The sequence below is a fragment of the Leptidea sinapis genome, chromosome 22 (assembly GCF_905404315.1).
Source record: "Leptidea sinapis chromosome 22, ilLepSina1.1, whole genome shotgun sequence".
Taxonomy (NCBI): Eukaryota; Metazoa; Arthropoda; class Insecta; order Lepidoptera; family Pieridae; genus Leptidea; species Leptidea sinapis.
In genome coordinates this window covers 3060187-3082966 of record NC_066286.1, presented here as the reverse complement: position 1 = coordinate 3082966, position 22780 = coordinate 3060187, and the positions used below count along the sequence as shown (strand labels likewise).

Below are 22780 nucleotides of genomic sequence, written 5' to 3'. Positions count from 1 at the left end.
TTTTTCTGTTGGCCGCATTTTTAATTGCTTAAATATATAGAACGTATATTTTTATACATCTAGACTATATACTTGTTGATAACTTGAGTTGAAAATTGAATTAGCGGCCATTCAAATTTTATAAGGATTTTGACGCGTCGTATCCTTTGTCTGGTTTTTTATTGTTTATTTATTTTGTTCCAATAACGCATAGTACATTTTATATCATATATCTACAAGCGATCTCGCACCTTAAGGTCAAGGGATTCTTCTTAGTCTTTCTGAATGAATATATTACTATGAAAGCCTAAAATATATATATATTTTAGTTTAATTTTAGAAAGAACATAATATAAAGTTGATTATTAAAACACTAATACATAAAACCAATCGTCTTCATTGAAAAATACTCATTTTTCTAAAATATAACGGTTTTTCAACTTTGTGTCGTGTTTGTTAAATAAAATAAAACACAATATGAATAATTTATGCTTGGTCTTATAGCTTGTTTCGATAGCTTTCAGTTACATTCACTGAAATCATATTAACTAAGCATTCTTTTGCTACATGTCAAACAATACACATAGATATACGTTCATGCGCGATAGTTTCTCGCGCCAAAATCGCTCGGAAATCAACGATTTAAATCTTAGAGGGCTCGATTTGCGAAGGGTTTAATGTTTATCTTTCAGGGTCACCCCAGCGGGGAAGCGTTTATTCAAATGGAAAGTGAGGCGAGCGCAAACCTGTGTGCCCAACACAAGCACCATCGTTACATGACCTTCGGGAAGAAACAACGGTACATTGAGGTATGGTCGTTGTAATAATTAATAATATAATGTGCAATTAGGTATAGTCTTATAACTGACTTGACATTTATGATGATTGTTTCATCAGATTCCAAAAGGAGTAGTTTAATGCTCAAAAAATATTGGCCCTAAAGTACAGACATTTGTTCTTCCTCTTTTTTCGTACCACCAAGTCACCTAGTCACGATTTTTAAAAAAAGTGCATCATTTGAAGATTATTTAATAACATTTCAGGAAAAGTTGATAAGGTAACCTTCTCAATAAATAGAATGGAATATGGCCAGTCATTTCATCAGGTAAAATGCCCGCGTAACTTCCGCGTTCCGAAAAAACCTGCTTTATCTGTTTCTTTATGATCAGATGACTTGATGTTAAGCAATATCATCTGTCCATAACAGTGATAATAATACTCTCATAATACTACACCTTACTTACCAGTGGGAGGCTCCTTTGCACCGGATGCCGGCTAGATTATGGGTACCACAACGGCGCCTTTATCTGCTGTGAAGCAGTAACGTGTAAGCATTAATGTGTTTCGGTCTGAAAGATGCCGTAGCTAATGAAATTACTTGGCAAATGAGATTTGACATCTTATGGTATGGTATCTTATCAAGGTAACAAGCGCAGTGGTAGTGCCGCTCAGAATTTTTGGGTTTGTTCAATTATCTTGAGCGGCACTCAATTGTAATGGGCAGGACGTATCAATTACCATTAGCTGAACGTCCCTTATTGCCATAAAAAATAAGATCCGAGGCATATCATAATAAAATGGCCTACCTAAAGTAGTGTTTTCACTGTCCGAGTACATTCTAGCCCCAATTTCACCAATGAAGTTAACGTGTCCTAAACAATAAAATATATCAAATATTTGTCAAACCTATCATCAATAAGTATGAACAAAATCAAAATTGTTAAGTGTCAATGTTTCTATTACGATAAGTACAGTGACAGCTTCTGAACGTGGTCAAATGTTGAACGTCCAAAAATTCAGCGGTCAGCGTTTAGTTTGTGTTGGTGAAATCAGAATTGAATTTGTAAACTCAACTGCAGACATGAGCTTAGTTCAAAATGATCTAATCGCGTTCTGGGAATAGTCATTCGGGTGTGTTCGGACAGTAAAAGCCCTGCTTAAGAGTCAGTGTTATGCAATATGAGATTTGAGAAGGAACGTCTTATGTGCCTGTTAGTACCGGCTATGTGTTTCTGTGGTCCAGGTGTTCCAGTGTTCAGGCGACGACATGAACCTAGTGCTGACCGGCGGTGTTACTCCGGCCACCTCGCCCAAAGTGCTCTCCCCGGGTACGTTACTCTCTCCCCCGCCGCAGCCTGCGCCCCGTATCCTCGCGCAACACATTGCCCACCAGAACCTCCTCGCCAGGCAGCACGAGAACCTCCTCCTGGCCTCGCTCCGACCCTCCATGGTCCCGCTCCTACCCTACACAGTCCGACAGCCCCAACCTTCTCCGTACCTACCCTATCTACCCCAACAACTGCCGACTAAAAGAAGTTACGAGCGCGCGTTCACGCCTACAGAAACCGCCTCTGTAAAACGCCAGTATGTCCCTCAACAGTTAGCGCCAATGTCTTTGCCAGTACTATCTTATGCCACGTCAGCGCCGATGTTCTCGTATGCGAACACCACTCCAATGCTGTCCACATACAGCGCGTTACCAACTGGTCTACCTACTGGCCTTCCACCAGGCTATGGTACGGCACTAAGTGCAGCACTGCCGGGAACTATAAGTTCTCCTTTCCCTGGCTCGCTGTCTATGTTCCCGACATATCCCTACTATCCCGGCGTTTAAAATCTTTGATAACTTCGCGTTGTAGGACCGGTTTATATTCATTCTGTGTGCTTCCAATTTTAAATTTGGTAATTAACTTACAGATGTATCTTTAAGCTAGAAAATGTAAAGCGGACTGCGTTTTAATAACGATTACTAAAATAATGATAGGGCTGCAGTGATTTTAGGTTAATGATGGCTTAAACGTCATTATTTTGATTTCTGAAAGCAAACCTACTCATTTTATTCTTATACCAAATTAAAATCCTATTAAAAATACTTGTTAAACATGTATTCATTTATTTTGATGAAATACAATAATTGCAAATCTAATTGGCATGTTACTTCTTCAACAATTCTTTATGTTTAGAATCATGGTATATTTTTGTTCAATATCCAATATTTAATTAATAACTCAATTTAAAACGCTATTATAGGTACTTTACGTACATTTGTACTCTATGGTGAGAAAAAGTATAATGATAAACGTCAATTATTTATTGTCAATTAAAACGTCCTGTCAAACTTTAGCAATTCATTTGTTGGTTACAAAAGTGGTCCTACTCGTTTGACGGGACAAAATATTATATTTTTACCGATCTTTGCTAACAAATATTCTAAGTCGCGATCCCAATAAACCTTGTTGCATCGTAGATTTAGAATCAAAACCGAACTCTTAACACTCGTCAGGCAAAATTTTCTATATTATCTATTTTTTTATGAACACACGTTACAACAACATGTAGCATGTAGTTACTTTTTGAACATAGCATAACATTACTCTATTTGATGTTACTGACAGGGTAAGAATATGACAAGCTCAAATTATAAATGATATATCTCTAAGAGTGAATTTATTTTTTTTACTTAATTAAGGTAGTTATTGCAGCTGTTAGGTTAGTGCATATTTTAAATCATTTGTTGAATTTACTGATTTGATTGTTAATGTATGATGTAAGTTAATGTTAAATCAATTTTGGTTTTTTGTTTTTTTTTTTTCGCGTAATCGTTTAGCTTGTGATTTTTAAAACATTCCAATGAAGTGACATGTTTTTGCCGCTACTAAGGCTGATAATAAGTCTGAATTTAGGTACTTATTAAAACTTAGTGACTTATTACACCTAGTTGATTACAATGCACTTTTTTTATTAGTTTACTCTTTTTATATTTTTTTTGTGAGCGTTTTTTCTTTATAGTTGACGCACTCTAGCTTTTATGAATCAAGTGTAGCATCTTTTTGCTGGCAGTTATTTATTGTCCTGTCCTATAATATATACCTCTTTTCCTAGCAACGGAAATAGTAACCTATTAATATAAGATCATGGTTGGAAATGTTTTTTATACTAAATTGGTTCAATGATTTGACAGCTGACGTCATTGTGTATTGGTGTTACCATTTATCAAAATCACTCAAGGTATGGTGGGCTTCACAGACGTGGTGTAATGGCTAATATATTTGTTCTATCATCTGTATATTGAATATTTGTGAATTCGGTACTAAATAATTTCAGATTTTTCTTTTTAATGCTTTATTTCCTTAGATAATATATGCGTCTAGATGGAGCCCCTTGCTGCTAGACGACCGATGAAAACAGGCCAGATTTATTAGTTTAGTGTGCGTGGCAAGTGACGTCTTACACTCGTGATTTGTACTTCACTTTGTGTAAGTGCGTGCATTGCTCAAAATAGAGGTTTACTGTCAACCTCAATTTTTTTCGACGTTTTCACAGCTGTCACGGTCTATCTAGACATATAAATGATCTAAGTTTATTTCTTACTTTAATATATTTTTTCGTCACACTTTATTTATTACCGATTTCGCAATAATATAGAAATAAATGCATTGTTTAATTTGTTATAAAACTTGATATCTGTCACCGGTCCTGTTGTGTTGTGGAAAATAAACATGGGGTTCATATGGTATGGTAAGTTTTTGTTATTACTTACATTTATACTACAGTTGATAATATTTTAACTGCGTACCATATTTATCGTTATTATTGTCACTTCTTCTTACATTTCATACGCGCCTATAACAACACAATTTAATTGGTAACGTGAATTTTGTTTCGATAACTCAATCAAACATGCTAATCACATCTTTGTCCTTACTTATCATGCTTTTCTAATCATTCGTAACTTCATATTTCTACTAGCGGTTCCCGGAATTTTTAAAGGAAATGAATTAATGAAGGATCGTTGGAATTTGATAAATTTCGCATCGAATGGTGGTAGTTTCATGTCGATACGATCAGTGGTTTAGGCGTGAAAAAGCTTCAAACAAAGACCATTTTCACTATATATATAGATACCTGTATCTGGTGTTCAGTTTCAATAACGTCCAGTAGTTGGCAAAATAATATCCTAACATCAGCGTTTTGCACAATGGCTAGAGCATATCGCGAAACTCTTCACCTTATAAATGTCGCATTTATATTGTCAAATCCACAAGTAATATTACAATTTCACTAGTGATATTATAATTAAACGATAGATTGTCAATCGACTTCATTTCTTACAATTTTTATGCCTGTTTTTAGTGACATTGTAATGTCACCGGTACCCTATAGTGATATTGTAAGGCATTAATATTTTGACAATTTTACTGGTCGTTCGTTTATGAGGCCTTCTCTGATTGGTCTGTTTCTTGTATTTATTAAATACTCATAATTTTTAGTTAGTTAATTATATAAGTGAATCGACCTTTCTTTACTAGTAGGTCCCAAAAAGAATTTTATACTGTTAACCACAATGCACGAACCGAGCGTAGCGTGCCGCGGCAGTGGAAGGTAAGTGCCAAAACCGAATCGGTCTATATTCACTAGTAGGTCCCAAAAATTACAAATTTACACTGTTAATCGCCAGTGTTATTTTGAAGAACGAAGTAGCGGTAGATTCAATAAGAAAAATTATTTTTTGACATTCATAAGTGTCATTTCCGTGACCTACATGAATAAGGTGATTTTGATTTGATTTGAACCGAACCGAATCGATCCTTTTTAACTTCTATTTCGTCAATAATTTCAGACGGAAACTTGCATACACGCCACAATGTTTACTATTGTTGTTACGAAATTTGCGTATAAAAAAAATTACCAATCAGAATGCTCGACGTCTCACACTGCTAACTTCATTTGTAACACACCTAGATTTATTACAATATCACTATAGTAGTGTACCCGTGACATTGTAATGTCACGGGTACACTACTATAGTGATACTATTACCAGGCCGTTAAATTGTAAGAAATGAAGTCGATTGACAATCTATCGTTTAATTAAAATATCACTAGTGAAATTGTAATATCACAGCGTTGACAGTATATCTACGACGTATATAGCATTTAGCTTCTAATATCTGCATCAATACGTAAGTATCAAAACCATTCATTATCTTGACAGATTTTTACAATTTAGATTTTACTCTATATACTCTATGTTTTGTGATATAAACGTATAATATAATCATGACGAAAGTCCTGTTTGCTATAAACCTATGATACAATTTACACACGGTATGCCAACTACATGCTTGAATATTCGCAGTTACTATATTATTAAACAATTCTTGGGGTAGCATGGTTTAATGATGCTCTGCATGCATGGCTCTTAATTACTTTCCAGAGCACATCGTGGACGGATGTCAGATACGTTCCTCTGTTTTATGTTTAATATTAAATGTACACGGAAACAGCTTTATTGGTAATTTGGTTGTTATTGAGGCAACACCGACTTCCGCCATTTATTTACATTACATTTATAAAAGTGATTTTTTCTTTGTTAATTATATTAAAAAATATATATATACTCCGGGATGAATGAAATAGATGGCGCAAGTATATCAATTTGATATAATATAAAGCTTTTTGCTTGGTTCTAAAAAAGACTTGATTTAAAATTTAGTAAAATATTCGGAGATGTTTAATTTCTTGAGTTAAATTGCCAACTTTATGAATTAGTGGAATTTTGGTAATGGCAACACTTATAGTGATGGTGGCTTCATGTTATTAATTGGGGTGAGCCTATCTTAAAATTTTAGCCATCTGTACGTCTATCACGATTCACGAGTGCTCTCACAGATGCGCTAGTGAAATATTTATATGCAAATAATAGTTGCTATACTCCGCTAGAGGCATTGCGTTGTACTGGTTTTCATGCAAATATTTGATATTAGCTCAATGACGTACTATACAACAACTAGACTCACAATCGCCTATTAAAAAGGTTGTCAAAAATGTCCGAGTTACAGACAGATACAGAAATAAAACATTAAAACATTTTCAAGAGAGACGTTCGTCTCTTTCGCACATTTCGAACTACATTCGTCGGCGATATATTTAAATGTCGGTAATTAGCAAAATGATTAAAAACATCAATTTAGTTAAAAACGTAATTTTGTTAATTTGCACTTACCTAAAATACGACACTCCATCCTTTTTAAGTTTGGATATCTTGTTATTTGGACAACTTAACGCTTTGTCATTGCGTGGCGTTGTATTCAAAGCGCGGTCAAAACACAACTGAACGAAAACTCTACCTAATAGACACGTAGGCAGAGTTTTGCTTCAGATAATATTAGAGCGTGATTGTGAGTTTAGTTGTTAATTGTACGTCCATGTGTTAACATCCTAAAGAAATCAAACTTACGATGGGAGCTCGAACCGCCTCTATATAATTAGAACGTAGATTGTATTGGTAAAAGTACTTAAGTACTTTCCATTTTCCTTTGCTTTTCTTTTCCACTTCTCATGAACTTTTAAGGCGATGTATTCACGTGTTGTGAGTGAATCTATTTCACATTTTTAATGAGTTTGGTGTATATGTACATAAGTTTCTAACCTAATGTTTTAAGAGTAAGTAACACATGAAGTTTTAAGCATTGTTTACTTGAGTTAATACTTAGTTAGTTGTAGATTTTTTTTTAAATAAAAGATTCAGAGTTAGAACGTCGATTTTGCGTTTTTCTGGCTAATGTCTGGTTGTGCTATTGAAATTGTGAAGGAAAGCTTGACTAACATTCAGTTAATACTAACTCTTTATATCCTCTGGTAATTGTATTGCAAAGAGCATAGCGGATGTATGTGTTACAGCTTATGTAAACATAGAGTATAAAACGCACCATAGACACATATTGTATCATGTTCTCCATTGGGTAGACAGAGAATGATGATGAGCATTCAAATTTTTTGAGCTTCTTGATAGTTTTAAGTTATTACAAGCATTGTAATCACGGGGTCTGAAGTAATTGGGAGTTATTGACAGATATATCTACCTGCTTTCTTGGTCTTTAAATTTCTGAATGAGTACTGTTATTGTTCAAAAGTATATTAAATTCAAAAGTACTATTTTTTTGTTTTAAAAAAACATTTTTTTTACTGTAACCTCAATCTACACAGTTCGTGTACTCTGTCCTTATGTTAATAAATTTCTTTTACGCAATCTTTGTGTCAAATTACCCAATGACGTCATTGAAAAAGAGATTTCGATCATGTACTTAATCAAATCCGAAAATGAAATTTATACCATTTTGCCTTTTTTTTGAAAATCAAGTCGAAAATATTTCTGGATGCCAACAGTTCTTAATAATATTACCGTATTTTCTGGCCAAAAATTCCTTCTGAGAACCTAACATTTTCATTTCAAAATTATTTCATACCAAAAAGTAACCTTCGTGTTGTGTTAATTTTATACTAGCACAAGTTTGGTCCCAAATTTAAGTAAGTAGAACATATTTTTTTTACTTTTTCATTTAATCCCGTATCCAGATACAGTACCTCTGTAAGAATTAAAAACTATGTCTATATTTTAAGGCTTTTTTATGTTTGGTATTGGTGGTTGGGTAATGGTATGGGTAACAATATTGTCAATCAATAAAGACAATTTCTGTACAAGATGGTCAGAATAAAATGAAAATATGTTTACAACTAAGTATGAACTACGTATATTTTTATGTCTCAAAAAGACAACAAGCTTGTAGGTACACATTTTGAACATACCCAAATAATATTACTTGAATTAGAAATAATTCAAGTAATATAAAAGAAATTTAAAAAAAAAAAAAACAAAACAGCGCTCAATAGTTCTTAAAAATACGCTTGTCAAAAAATGGCATCTTTAACTCATCAATTGATAGGATCGATCATAAAAATATTATCTCTACAATAGATAAAGTTTAATTAAATGAAAAAAAAATCACTATTTTGTAATTTTAATCTTATTGTAAAAAGTCCAGTAAACTGACTAACAAATTACTACAAAAATTGGGGGATTCATTCCGTTACTGTTAATTAAGCGATTCATGATGCATATAAACACTTCCAGGTGGTTTTGATTTTCAAACCGGTTGTTTAGAGGAAGAGGCTTAACATAGATATCATATCGCAGACTTAGGCTGGGTTGCACCAACTAACTTAAGCAACAACAAACATGTTAAAGTACCGGTTAAGCAAAACATGGGTTCCACCATTTGACAATTTTTAGATGACGTCATAACTAACTATTAACCATAACCGTCCAATCTACGCGGGTATAAAGCTATTGTTAATGTAAAATAGCTAAATAGCGATCTGTCAAAATCTACAAATAAGTACCTATGCGACATTGACTTGATATTTCACTTATTAACTTTAACTATTTCAAGGAATACGATGGTGCAACACATTCCGCAGTCTATGTTAAAGTCAGCGTTACTGTTAACGCTAAACTTAACTTAAACCATAAATATTATAGCTAATATGATGCAGCCTAGCCTTAGTCGGTAGTGGTTTAAAGGTTATTTTTTTTAAAGAGAAATAAACGCCTCGTAGACATTTTTCCTTTACAAGGTTCAATTAGCACAACTTTACATCACACAGCCTTCCCCGCCCTATAGCTTAATAGCACAAGTTTAACCCTAAGTGGCCTTACAAATAAACTTGGTATAAAGTTATGCCTGAGAATAAACCAAGAATATGGAAAATGTTGACTTTATCGCTGACAACACTGCTACTACCATGATAATTCTGAAGGTTTCAGAGTGTCAAGCAGCAAGCTTACAAAAAAACGCGGGAAACATTATACGTGCGAATAAACAAATCAGAATCAAAATGTCTATTTCTACTTTATTTTGGATATTCTTCATTTATTCTCACGTATAACTTAATACCAAGTATATTTGTAAGGCCACTGATGTGTTGTCGTCCCATAAATTGAACTTGATTCATGTAATTTCTTTTTAGTAAATATAAACAAATAAAATAAACTGCAAGTTTAATGTTCAACTTTTGTGGCGATCAAAAGACAATTAATTATTATCAATACAAAATTTTCGTGCTTTTATTTTTTTTTCTTTTTTTTTGGCTAGATGTAAAGGAGGATAAATCTATTTTGACAGTTATGAATGTCATTTTCGATAAATTGTGAATTCAAGTTATGTTACTACAATAATTTTGACTAATGTGAAATGTATTGGAATGTTTAATTTACGGCGCGATCTCTGCATGGGCATATTTTCTGTTTTTAAGAGCCCTACAAACATTGTTTAGTTTTTCGCTATTCGTCATTTGTTTTATTTTTTACTATATTATTTAAAATATCAAAGGAGCCGAGAAAAAACAATTGAACCGTGCGCGCATTTAGCGTTATATATTTAGCGCTATTGTAGCTTCAAGCTGTATTTATTGATATTCCTCTTTAAGATGTTACTAGTAATAATGATTTTAGTATTCATAATTAGCATAATTAATAAGTCATGAATAAGACCAGAGACTGTGATAGAAAAATCACTCTTCAACGTATCATCGTATAGTTTAACTATTATCATATTTTCTACAGAAATGATGAAATCTTTCCAATTTGTTTCGGTTACTTTACACTCTTGCTCTAAGCTCTTCCTAATTGGCGAAATTATTCTACTGCATGGAACGGTGAAAGAATTAAACCTGACTTAATATGGGTTTCCATAGCTTAAGTGTGTCGTAGTGGATATATTTGTGCTTTATAGATGGAGGACTCATGGGTCTATGGTAACTATAGTTAATTGTAACGAAATACAGTAAGTATATATCATATTATGTGGGTATCACGAGACTTCTATGAATATATTTGATGCGATCTCAACCTTCTACGAATTTCATCTGCAGATTTGCCTTAGTCTAATTTTCTACGTGAAAAAACAACATTAACTTTTATCAGAATGTAGCAAGGAGTTTACTTAGCTTTTTTCTTTTACCAAAATCTTAAGGGACCACGTTAACATATTTTTTACCACTGATAATATAGCATTACTTCATTTTTTTAATCAATAAGGTTCAGATCCATTGTTATATTCGGACTTGGTTGAGGTCGTATTATTGGTGCAAAGTACTAGGGTACTAGGAAAGCATAAGTTTGGTGAAGTCCGCAGAGTAGCTTGGTGACTAGAGGCTACAGCGTCGTGTGTATGGTCAGGTGTAAGTTGAGCACTGCTTTGGTGGACTGTTAATGCGTTCTGATTATCTGGTGAGTGCCATTTTAATTTACATACTAATAACGCGTTTCAATAAAGAAGGGAATTGAAAATGGGCGCTAATATTTGAATGTAAAATTGAACATGTTCTAGCCAAATGCTACAACTGTCGGTCCTACCTATATTATAAACCGATGTACCATGCGATTTAATAGGAATGTCATTTATATATTTAACTAGCTGACCCAGCATGCTTTGATTGCCATATAAAGTAAAAAAAAAATCAAAAGTAGATGACGACCGATTCCCAGACCTACCAAATATATCGTACATTAAATTTTTCACACCACAATAATTATTATATTGGCTTGCCATCTTGCAACGCTATCGCGGATCTGTAGATGGAACAGAATAATAAAAAAAAAGAATAATAGAATAATAAAAATAAATGAGTAAGACAATTTTTGGATGTATGAAATCTCGTGCCTTCGCGTCACCGAAATGCTTACAGCAGTATATCTGTAGCTATACAGCTGACGTATTGTGCAACATTAGTGCTGTGTATATCTTATAAGTGAAATTGAATGGATTTAGTGAATGGATCAATATATACTTAATGTTCTTTGCTAAAATAGTTTTTTGTTTGATTAATATATTATTGAAAATAAATTTTAAAAATAATATGAAATTAATAATTTAATTGTTTTTAAACATTATAAAATTTAAAATTTTAATATTAAAAATTCTAAGTTTTTACTTCCGTCGGTATTCTCAACAACTTCCATTTTTTTATTTTTTTTTAAGTGGTCCTAAGTATAGAGTATCATCTATTCTATAGGAATGATTCTGTGATAATTGGTCTAAATAACCTTATTCATGTAATAAGTCAATATTCCTGTTAAATATGAACGCCATTTTCAATTCGTTATCTTTAATGGAGCGGGTTTAACGTAATATCATTGTATACGTTTATAATGAACCATGTCCCGACAGATATTTTAACTAATTCATTGTTTGTATGTTGTAATTATAATATTACTGGGAACAATCAGGCAGTCCTTCAAACACACTTATAAAATTTCTGGGGTATACTATGTACGTAAATATATATTATTTATATGCTAAGTGGAACAGCATAGTGACTAACAAATAGATTATAATATGCATGGAAGGATACACCGACATTTATATATGAATATATTATATTAGATTTTTTATTAAATATTGTCGCTAGGACAGAGATTCGGAGATACGGCCGTTTTTAATAACGTATTTTATCTATAGTTACGGATACATTACTATCACCGTTTAATGACAAGATCTTATCTATCCATAGTTATGTCTAATATAGTCCAATACTTTATGTCGATAGGTTATTGAAATGTAAGTAAGCGTAAAAGGATAGATTTGTATGCCTCTAGTAAGTAAAACTAAGGATAGATAGGTTATTGAAGAAGGCCGTTAGATATTTATACGTCCAGATAGTCTCTTGCTGTTAGACAACACATGTCAACAGGCTGTGCCCACAAAAGTAATGTGTTCATGACAGCTATGTCTTATACTCGCGATTCGATACGCCTTGTTTTGGTGTGCGTGCGTTTACTGAAAATATAGTTTAACAGTTTGCCTCTATTTATTTCGACGTGTTTACAACTGAGCTGTTACAGTCTATCTAGACGTATACCTTATCAAAGATTATTTATTTACAGTTAAATAACAGACACAATCAAAATGAACAAAGTAGTAATTTTTTTTATTATATAGTAGGTATGTATACCAATGACTATAATGATCATCTCTACTTTTTGGCATAATTAATAAGTAATTTTACAGCACGGTTACTTAACCGTAAATAGCTCGACAAATAATCTCAAATATATTTATTTTTTATATAATTTTGTTTGTTCGTTCGTTCGTTCGTTGGCATGTCACGAATGTTAGTATGTAGTTAACACGATCATATCCCTCACAGGTCCACTAACGTACTACTACCCGGCGATGGGCCCCACTCTGCCCCCGCCGCTGGTGTACTGGGGGTACCCCACACCACCAGTGTCACCGGCACACTACTACCATCCTCCACACCACCCACAGACTATGGTAAGCGCATTAAGTGAGTTTAATCCAACTTTATTATTACAATTTTTATATCAACGAAACACGGTTCCTGGAAAATACAGGGGTGGCCAACCAAACGGCACAACCGCCCATGAACATCCGCAACAACAGGGGTGAAGATGCGTTGCCGGCCTTTAAGGTGAGAGTGTGCTCTTTTATTGAAGGTCCCTAAGTCGTATCAATGGGCTGTTTGGAGTGACTGGCCAACACTACACTCAAAATGGACCCAACTGAGTGGTTTAGTTGCGGAAACAGGAGCCCCAATACCAATACCAACATTTGAGTTTTAGAATCTATAGTAATGTCTTGGGAATTACTGGGCACAGGGTCCAGCTAAATAATACGAAGCAAGTAAAATCAGACCTGTGGCAAATGGGTGTCTGTTACCTCTCTTCTCTGCTCATTTGTATCTACTCGCGGATGTTAAGGTAACTAAGTTAGATTACTTTCCATAAGTAATTGTCCTCACCACAAGAGGTGGGGGAGGTGTATTTAGTTTTCCTTGAGTGGGCAATTTTAAAAACCTTAATATTCCAGATCTAAATTAGATAATGCGTTTATTTTTGAAAAAAAATAGCTAAAACTTCACCACGTATCACCAGGAGATTAAAAGGTTAATCTATGAGATTATTATATGAAAGCTTTTTGTTTATATCAGCTTTAGCTTTAGCATAAGTAATCAGCCCCGCCCATACTATCATAATAATCAACTAAAATAACTCGCTGAGAACCAAAATATTATCGCAAGTTTATGATATTTTACAAGATGGCGCCCTTCCATCCCTACAGTAGACGGGGTAAAATAAGCACCTATCTAAAAGGGCGGCAACAGCTGCTGTGTAATTAATTTGTAATTGCAAAGGCAGTGTGGTGGTGCCCCCTAACCTGTTGTACTATTCACTGTTATAGTCCGACAACTTCGTGCGCGACCGTTCCATGTGGTGACAGACGGTGTCGGGGTCGTGGGGTACTGTACGAAGTTGTCGGAATATAGGAATAGCCGAAAGAAAGGACAGAGGCCTCCCCCAAAGATCAACATGACGATCGGTCCTGCGATTCCCTCATCCAACCTATTCCGGCGATCTTGTCCAGATCATCGGTCCATCTAGTGGGAAGCCTGCGTCTTCCAAAACGTGGTCGCTATTCGAGGACTTTATTGCTGCTCCAACGGCAATGTGGCCTGCCCACTGCCAATTTAGTTTGTATTCGTCCTATTAATTAACATATTCTAAAAATGTTTAATTCTTTATTCCAAGCCATGACATCAAAAATTTTATGTTTTAGATCCCCGAAGTAGTTCCGGTCGGTGGCGGGTCCCCGCTTCCAATACATCCCCCCGCGGCTTGCCCAGAATGGCCTATCTACATGGTCAACTAATTATCAATAATTGACTTCCAAAATACTATTCAAGAAAGTCAAGATTGAGCAACGGCTTTATATTACAGTAACTATAGAAACTCAGGATCACTCTTATTGTCTAAAATAAAATAAGCATTTTATTTTTATAAAATCCCAATAAGTGTTGGAAGTCTTGACGTAGCATTATCGATAAACTTCATTGTTCTAGTTAATACTTTACGTGTGGTTGTTTCCACAGCTCGCATCATTAATGAAAAAAAACCTAAAGTAATGATATCTTATTATCGCTATGTCGAGGCTTTCACCGCAGTTCTCTTTTCTGTTGTGTACACTGTATTAACTGTCAAGTATAAATTGTAAATGGCGGCACTTCCGGTGTCCTTGTTTTTGCCATTGCGAATTTATAGTATAAATAAGTCATTCAGTTTCTTTATAATTGCTTTGTTTTTTCCAAATAAAACTATTATAAGACACTTTAAGCGTACAAGCAGTGATTTTGATGCTAAGAGCTTATTAATGTTATCAAAAGAACAACGAATATAATTCTTTATAACGCAATGCTTTCATTGTTAGAGTTTGACTACTATAAAAAAAAATCACTAAGGTTTTAACAAATAAATAAATGTTCCGGCATTTATTTGCTTTCATGGAGTTATTCTGTTATTTAATTATAATATCGTTTAAAAACAAATAGCAATCTGATTTTCTGTTTTAACTCGATGTTGTATTTACCTTAGTAATACTAACTCAAAAATTAAATTCTACAGCGGTAGTGTTGCCAAATCATAATCCTAGTTTCTACCACATACTTAATCAATATTTTGTATTTATTATACTTATATTAAAAAAATATTTAAATTTATTTAAATATTAAGTATAATATAGTTTATTATATTTAAATACGACATTTGACAATTTCATTTACCTTTTTACGCTTCAAAATATATAAAGATAATGTACAAAACTATATCACTTGCCAAGGAATAGGTTGAGATGACCAATTTTATAATATTTAATATATTTTTTATAAATTAATATTGAGACTTAGGATAAGTTGATATTATATAAATATATAGCCCAAACAAAAATGATATTAAATCGGAATCACCGTGTTTATTACTAAAAGGATAGAAAAGTATACTTCTAGAATAGTATACCATATTATATTACATATCTAGATTCTAGATGTTATGGAGAATTATATTGAAAATTAATATATCCAAATGTTACAGACAGAGATAGGAAATATAATTAATATTTTGATATTGTAGTATACATTTATATTTTATGTAATCTAAAATGATTAGTTCTAATAATTGTTAATGTTGAAATATGTTTATGTGTTTCAAATTTCTTCTATTTGATCATTATAGATATTATAATTTGAATCTTGATATATTTTTAGTAAATTTAGTAATATTATTTTCTCAAATGTTAAAAAAGGGAATGTATGTTTTATAATTGAACTACTTATAGTACATCTTGCCAATTATTTAATTAATTTCATGGCAAAGGTTTTTTTATCTGGCTTTTGCAAAGACCTTTCGTAATTTATGCAAATAAAAAAAAATTTATCATTTTTAAAAAACTTACATTCAAGATAGAGAAAAGACTATGATTCTATTCAGCCTTCGTATATTATATATCGTTCATTGCAGAATAGAGAAAGTAACTTAAGTATTTTGTTTTTCTAATAACTTGTCAATTTCGTACTGGTATTGCTCAATTTTCTTTATTTTCTATAACAGATTTTAAAATTTTCTTGAATCTTTACTTGTAATGTCAACTCTGACTTGACCATCTGGTCCAATAAGTTAAATTTTTAAATCTTTTGATTATTTTTCTGTTTGTTCAAATTTCGAAATGACAGGACCGATTTTGACACGACTTTCATGACTGGCTAGATCACTCTGATTGCAGATTATCATTAATGGTGTCGCGTTTAGAAACCTAACCCCATGAAACTCTGAACAGAATAAACGAAATTTACGGGGTGAAGCTAGGGAAGTTTTCGTAAGTAAATTCTTCTTAAATAAAATGATAATTAGTGATTAAATGGTGCTCTAAATATCTTCTCTGCAATACCAAAAATATCTATGTTAAAGCTCAATTAGATAAACTTAGACATATATGCCATAATTTAAGTTTAGATATTAAAGATTAGTTCTGAAAACCTAATTACAAATTTGCTCAAGTAATAATATTAGTTTATTTTAAGAATACAAGTATAGCATAGATAAAACAATAAAACATAAAAGTGTCATTGTATTTCGACTTCAATATCTCGTGTATATCTGGAAATAATAAACTAAAATGATTAAAGTCAAACAATTTTCAGAAACTTACTTTAATCGGGATCTATAAATTTAACACGAGATTTTGCTTGGAATCAGATGATTGAATTTAAATGAATAAAATAATCCTTAATATTATTTAGAATTGTAGTTTAAATAAAAGTCTTGTGTTTGTTCATACAAGTACAGTGTTTAGAATGTGATAGTAATTTAAATTTCAAATAAAATGGCGCAACATTTTGACACTTAAATTTGGTAGAAGCAATTATTTCTACCAAAAAATCCCACGTAGGCATGTCAAAACAATGACATTCATCCGTGGACCGTGTGCAATAAAAGACCTTAAGGTACAAGGTTTTCGAATTCTTTATCTAAGGTATAGTTTCGAAAATTCAAATGAACTTCAACAACCTATTGTGTATTGCGACAGCATAGATTATAGGAATAAGAAAAGTTTCTATAGCCCTTATTTTCTTTAGTTATAAAATAATTAAAATATAATATTGTTTAGAATATGAATAGAAAATGCCTCAAAGCAGTTAGTACAGGTTATTTAATTAATATTTAGGTAGATATATATGATTTTGTCATAATAATTAGTGATAAATTGACAAAAAAAAAACAACAAAATCAAAACGTCTTCCATCTAATATAGATATTAATCAATAAAATTATAATTATTAGTTGTTATTAATTATAAGTAAATTAGAATTGTCACTATTGATGTTTCGAAAATAATAACATGACGCCGATGGATACCAACATTCAATTGTGAAAAATATTATTCTAGAGCTGTCAATAGTTTTTTTTTCATGATACTGTCACAGGCCCGGATCACGAAAATATTGATTCGATGATTCAATCAAGAGTCTCATTAGTCATTTAAAAAATCAAAATTAATTCAAAAATTCGAAGTAATTAAATAGATCTAAAGTTATATTTGATTTAATATAAGAATACTACTACTTAAGTTGTATTTACTTTAATTGAGTTCGATTTATAATATTTGATTAATGCTTCATTATTTCACTAATAATGTTTTTAGTTTTTTAATGTTAAATGATTAAATGAAATACTTTTTAGATGATTGAAACGCGTGTAATTGTTGTACAAGTTACATTTTTATTATTATTTTATTTAAGCCGACGTTTCATGATCTTTGCAGAGCACGTTTTTAGAGGGACTGAATCTAATGTGAAAAAACAGTTGCAATTACATGCATTTTAATCCCTTCTAAAAATATTTTACATAAATGTGTAGGTAACTCTCGCAATAATCAATGAAACTAAAAAAATAAATGATATTATTTATCACTCCTATATAGCCATCTGAGATATAGCTATTTCTTTTTACCTAAGTAGTACCTTTTTACAAAATAATTTGTTTACATTCTATTCTTGACTAAATGTCTTAGTTACCAGGTCTCGAAATCCCAAAAAAAATCTATAACATCCTTTATTAACAATTCACATAATTTAATAGATTTTGTTATATTTTCTTATTATTAAAACTATTAAACTCTAATTCTATTAAAATTTAATCCTATTTGGTTCAAATTTAATAGAATTTGTACCCATTTTATTAGTTATATAGTTAATTTTAGTTTCATTAAGTTCTTTTCCTCAACAACAAAAGTTTCGCGCTAGCTCATTATCAACCAAAATAATTATGGTTATACCTATAATATATATACTTATAGCTATTTTTAAGGCTTGTTTGTTTATCATTAATTTCGATTAGGTAACATCGACAAATTCATCAGTGATCTACTTTGCAGATAATTAAAGTTTTAAAATAATAAAAACAGGTTTACATTTGCACGAAATAGATTTTATGACAATTGGACTGTAGTATCTAATAAAATAATAACAGTTACTTAGACAATGTATGTTCAAGCGAATTTCGACCTACTTGTTTATTGTGACTGTAAGAAAATGACATTAAGGTGGGTCACGATTCAATTTTGTCGATAGTACTTACATAGCTTAGAGCCGAATAGCTCTTGAGAGTTGAGACTGTCATTAGTCATTTATCAATTCATAAGCTCGCTAAAAATGACAGCTCAAGTACTGTTTGCAAGTTATATAAATGAAATCAACTTTACAGCCAAAATATCTAAAATTTAAAATTGTTGATACTGGCAGACATGTTCATTACTACCTAGAAAATATTATTGATCGATTGATAATTAGTTGCATGTGTTTAAGCATTGCATTCGGGTATGCTTAAAAATCAACAATTTTGGTTTCGATCATGTAAGCTGCTACGCGTGCTCTGAGCAGATTTGCTTATGTCAAGCGTGACAATACTAAATGACGCCACACGCGTGAACACCTGAAAATTTAAATAAATTATAAATGTCTGTCTGCTTTGAGCACGCTTATTTTAAAGCACTTAAACCTAGCACACCCGTTGTGAACAGCCGCAGAGCATGCTATTATTATAAGCATGCTTTTAACTGCATTCTTATAAGCATGCCCGTCAGTCTCGTAAATCTGATTAACATGGCTGATTGAAGGCATAATTCATTTATATATTTCTCCTCAATCACAGCTTTTCAGGAATTTTCGGCTGCAAATATTAAATTAATAATAGATACTTAAATGGTCAGTGTTATGTAAAGATTATAGGTTGTAATATTAATGTAATGTAACGTGTATGCATCAGTTTAATTTCATATACATTATTGTAATGATGCCGACTCTAAATTCGTTCTACTACCTTCCTATTTTATATACTTAAAACTGCAATTTTTTTAGAAACCTTACCAGGCTCATTGGACTGTCCTTGTCAATTAATGCTCGATCAAACAATCGTAGTGGTTCGTGTATGGGCCAGACGCCAGTTAAATTAGCCCATTTATTTTTTTATTTAATAAGATGAAAAATTCATTTTTCATTGTTTTTGCTAGAGGTAGAGCTTAAATATTTCGTGCTAAACTTCGCAATTGACTCGGTTTTAAATTTGCCGCGTACTCTCTTGGGTTAGATTGGTTTTTCAAGATGCCATGTCAATGTTTAATCACCAATGCAACACAAACACAATATGCGTGTTTGTGTTGTACGTGCCGGATTTAGTTAACTAACCAATGCTCTGACCTTAGATCATTTATACGTCTCGATAGACTGTGACAGCTGTGAAATCGTCCTTAAAAAACGGGGTTTCACAGTTAACCTCTATTTTGAGCAATGTACGCACACTAACACAAAGTGACATGTATGTATGCGATTTGTAAATCGCGAGCGTAAGACGTAGCTTACTACACTACACATACACTAAAGTAATAAATCTGGCCTGTTTTCAACGGTTGTCTAGCAGCAAGAGGTTGTCTCAATGGTATTGCTTAGTGAAAATTTGTAAAAACATTTTCAGTTTAATTGTAAAATAAAGCTGTAAATTGATTTACTATATCTCTTAACTTACTAACCTTTTTTTCAAAATTTCCACCAAAGAATGTAGAATAGGGGGCGATTTATCAGAATCGAGCGCAGTCACTTACGGCAAAATGTCATTAATATTTTCTTTTGAATCCAATGATAAGTATTTATCTAAATACCTAAGTTTTTAGTTTTGAAATGAATGTAAAAATTAAACATTTTATTTAATAAATATATTTATTGAATAAATATTAAATATTAATAAATATATTTTTTATTTATTGTCTGGCAGTTGGTTTCTTGATAGTAAAAACTCTTCTTTTATTTCGAGCACTTGATAAAAAAATTGGTGGCACTTTCATCTCAAATATCCATGACCTTTTAGACTAAATGTAATTTAATTAAAAAAAAATATATTGAATTCATAAATTTTATACCATTATATTTTATATACAGCTTTTATACAAATAATCCAGTGAAAGTATATTAAATATTGAATGTTACCCTTAAGTTTTACCTATGTTTTGTTAAAATAAAGTTAAAATTTTAAGTGTAGTTTTCAAATTATATGTGCAATTAATAGATGTAAAATTAGATAAGTAAGTATATAATGCCAAAATAGTTTTTGGTTTTCTTATTTAGTGAATTTTGTTCCAATAAATGAATTTATTTAATGTGTTGGCGTATTATTTTAGACTATAAAATCTTTATTTTATAAAATAGTTGTGATAATATTGTCAAATTATGTTATTTACCTAACAGTATGCACCATTAAAAACAGAATTTATCATTTCTATTTTCTTATCGGTAAAAAAATATTTCATAGGTTTACAAGTTGTTTAGTGACGTCATTGCACTATTTGATTTGTTATTGAGCCAACCGTCTGAGTTGTAAGCTCAGTTGGTAAGGCGCTCGGACGAACCTGACAGTCGCGGGTTCGAGTCCCGCATCAACCATGAGTTTTGGTACAAATTAAATTTGTATATTTAATCCCAGACGTGAGTGGTCACTTAAAAAATAGCAAACTGATTACGGTATGTTTTCACCGTTTTATTATTATTGCAAGGTTTTACCTGCCGATCGACCATGGCGAAAGCCGTACTGTCGGTCGTTGATCAACTGGTGACCCTCTAGGTATACCAAGACCTGCGGGTAAATCTCTATGATTTTGGAGAGCAGGGAGGTAATAGCAATAGGCTTGTAGTTTGACGGATCCGAACTGTCTCCTTTTTTGGATCGGATGGACAAGGGCTGACTTCCATGAGGGACTCTGCCTTTTGTATATGATTGCCGGAATAAACGCGTTAGCACCGGCGTCAACTCAGGGGCACACGTTCTAATCACGATTGGAGAAATGCCATCCCGCCTGTTCGACTTCGTGACATCCAACGAAAACAGAGCTCGCCTAACAGTTTTCTGTCTGTTTATTACGAACTATTGCTACAGTGATGATTGTTACCCTTATGAGTAAGTAGCAAGGAACGAACCATTGTATATTAATTTCCTAGTAGTATTAATTCCGCCAATCTTGTCGAGCTGTTGACTCGCCAAAAGCTGGAACGAAACTTCTATTAATTTTCTTAGTTTCGTTTACCAAAGATGAACTGCAGCTGCAGATAGGACTGTTTCCCCCTCAATGATTTGTAACATGAACATGAAACTTTTAATATTTGTTTAAGCATAATTTAAAAATGCAAGGTTATCTATCATCAATACGTGGTTTTTATTTAGTGCTTTCTAGTCGGTCTGTCTTTAAATGAAATTAATATTATAAATATTATATATCATTCATATACCTAAACTAGGCGGTAAGATATAATAATTTATTTTAATAGATGTATTGTAAGATCAAACCCAACCATAAAATATGTTGTGTGTACAAAGTAGGTACACATGTTACAAGTGAAACCTCTTTGGAAAACTAATTTTTAAATCTCGTTTATATTAATAATTATCCTAATCTGCTCTCTAAACCAAATGTTTTTTGTCAATATTAGTAATTATTAGACGTTCAACTTACTTACGGGCACGCGCTGAACTATTGTTGAAATCATAATTTTACGCGGCGGTCATCTTGGATTTATTAAATTATCCCAAATTCGTTCTTTGCATCCTCGAGAGCCTCGGATTTGATATCAATATTGTTGAAATCATAATATTGCGCGGCGGCCATCTTGGATTTTTTCTCTTAACTTTTTGTGACAACTACCAAAATAGGTAACAAAGGTGTGTCATGCTGCATGCGACTGCATGCAGCATGACACACCTTTTAATTCCTCGTTTTAATTTTACGATAACTATTACGATATTTAATTAAATTGTTTCGTGTAAAGGGCTATCGTGATATGTATGAATAAAGTCGTTGAATTGATATGGTGTATAGTCCATTGATATGTTACATGAGCTACATACATACATTTTTTACAGGAGGCAATTTTATTTTTGGGACATATTGTGTGGGGTTCCATAGAAGCTTATCCCCAAGTTTATGGGGCTGCCGCCCTTGGCTCCCGGTAGCCAACTTGGAAAAAGGGATGCAAACATCTTTTTCGCGATATCTCGGAAACTATGCGTCCAACAAAAAATCGTAGACATAATAGAGATATTTTTTTATTTCATGACTAGATATATTGTA

General features: G+C 32.5%; 2 protein-coding genes across 3 annotated transcripts in view; one reads left to right on the top strand and one right to left on the bottom strand.

Moving 5' to 3' along the window:
• LOC126970975 (RNA-binding protein fusilli) overlaps positions 1 to 16033 on the top strand; it is a 131819-nt gene extending 115786 nt beyond the window's left edge. The window contains exons 14-17 of one of the 2 annotated variants that reach the window (XM_050817135.1): positions 672 to 788; positions 2003 to 2087; positions 12969 to 13096; positions 14399 to 16033. In XM_050817135.1, coding sequence (XP_050673092.1) covers positions 672 to 788; positions 2003 to 2087; positions 12969 to 13096; positions 14399 to 14491 — 423 coding nt within the window. In that variant the 3' untranslated portion in view covers positions 14492 to 16033. Of the gene's footprint in view, positions 1 to 671; positions 789 to 2002; positions 7522 to 12968; positions 13097 to 14398 lie in introns of those variants that run through there. The other variant, XM_050817134.1, reaches the window with a different exon arrangement.
• Positions 1 to 22780, bottom strand: part of LOC126971001 (guanine nucleotide-binding protein G(s) subunit alpha) — an 82179-nt gene that overhangs the window by 16281 nt on the left and 43118 nt on the right. The gene's annotated exons all lie outside the window — the stretch shown is intronic.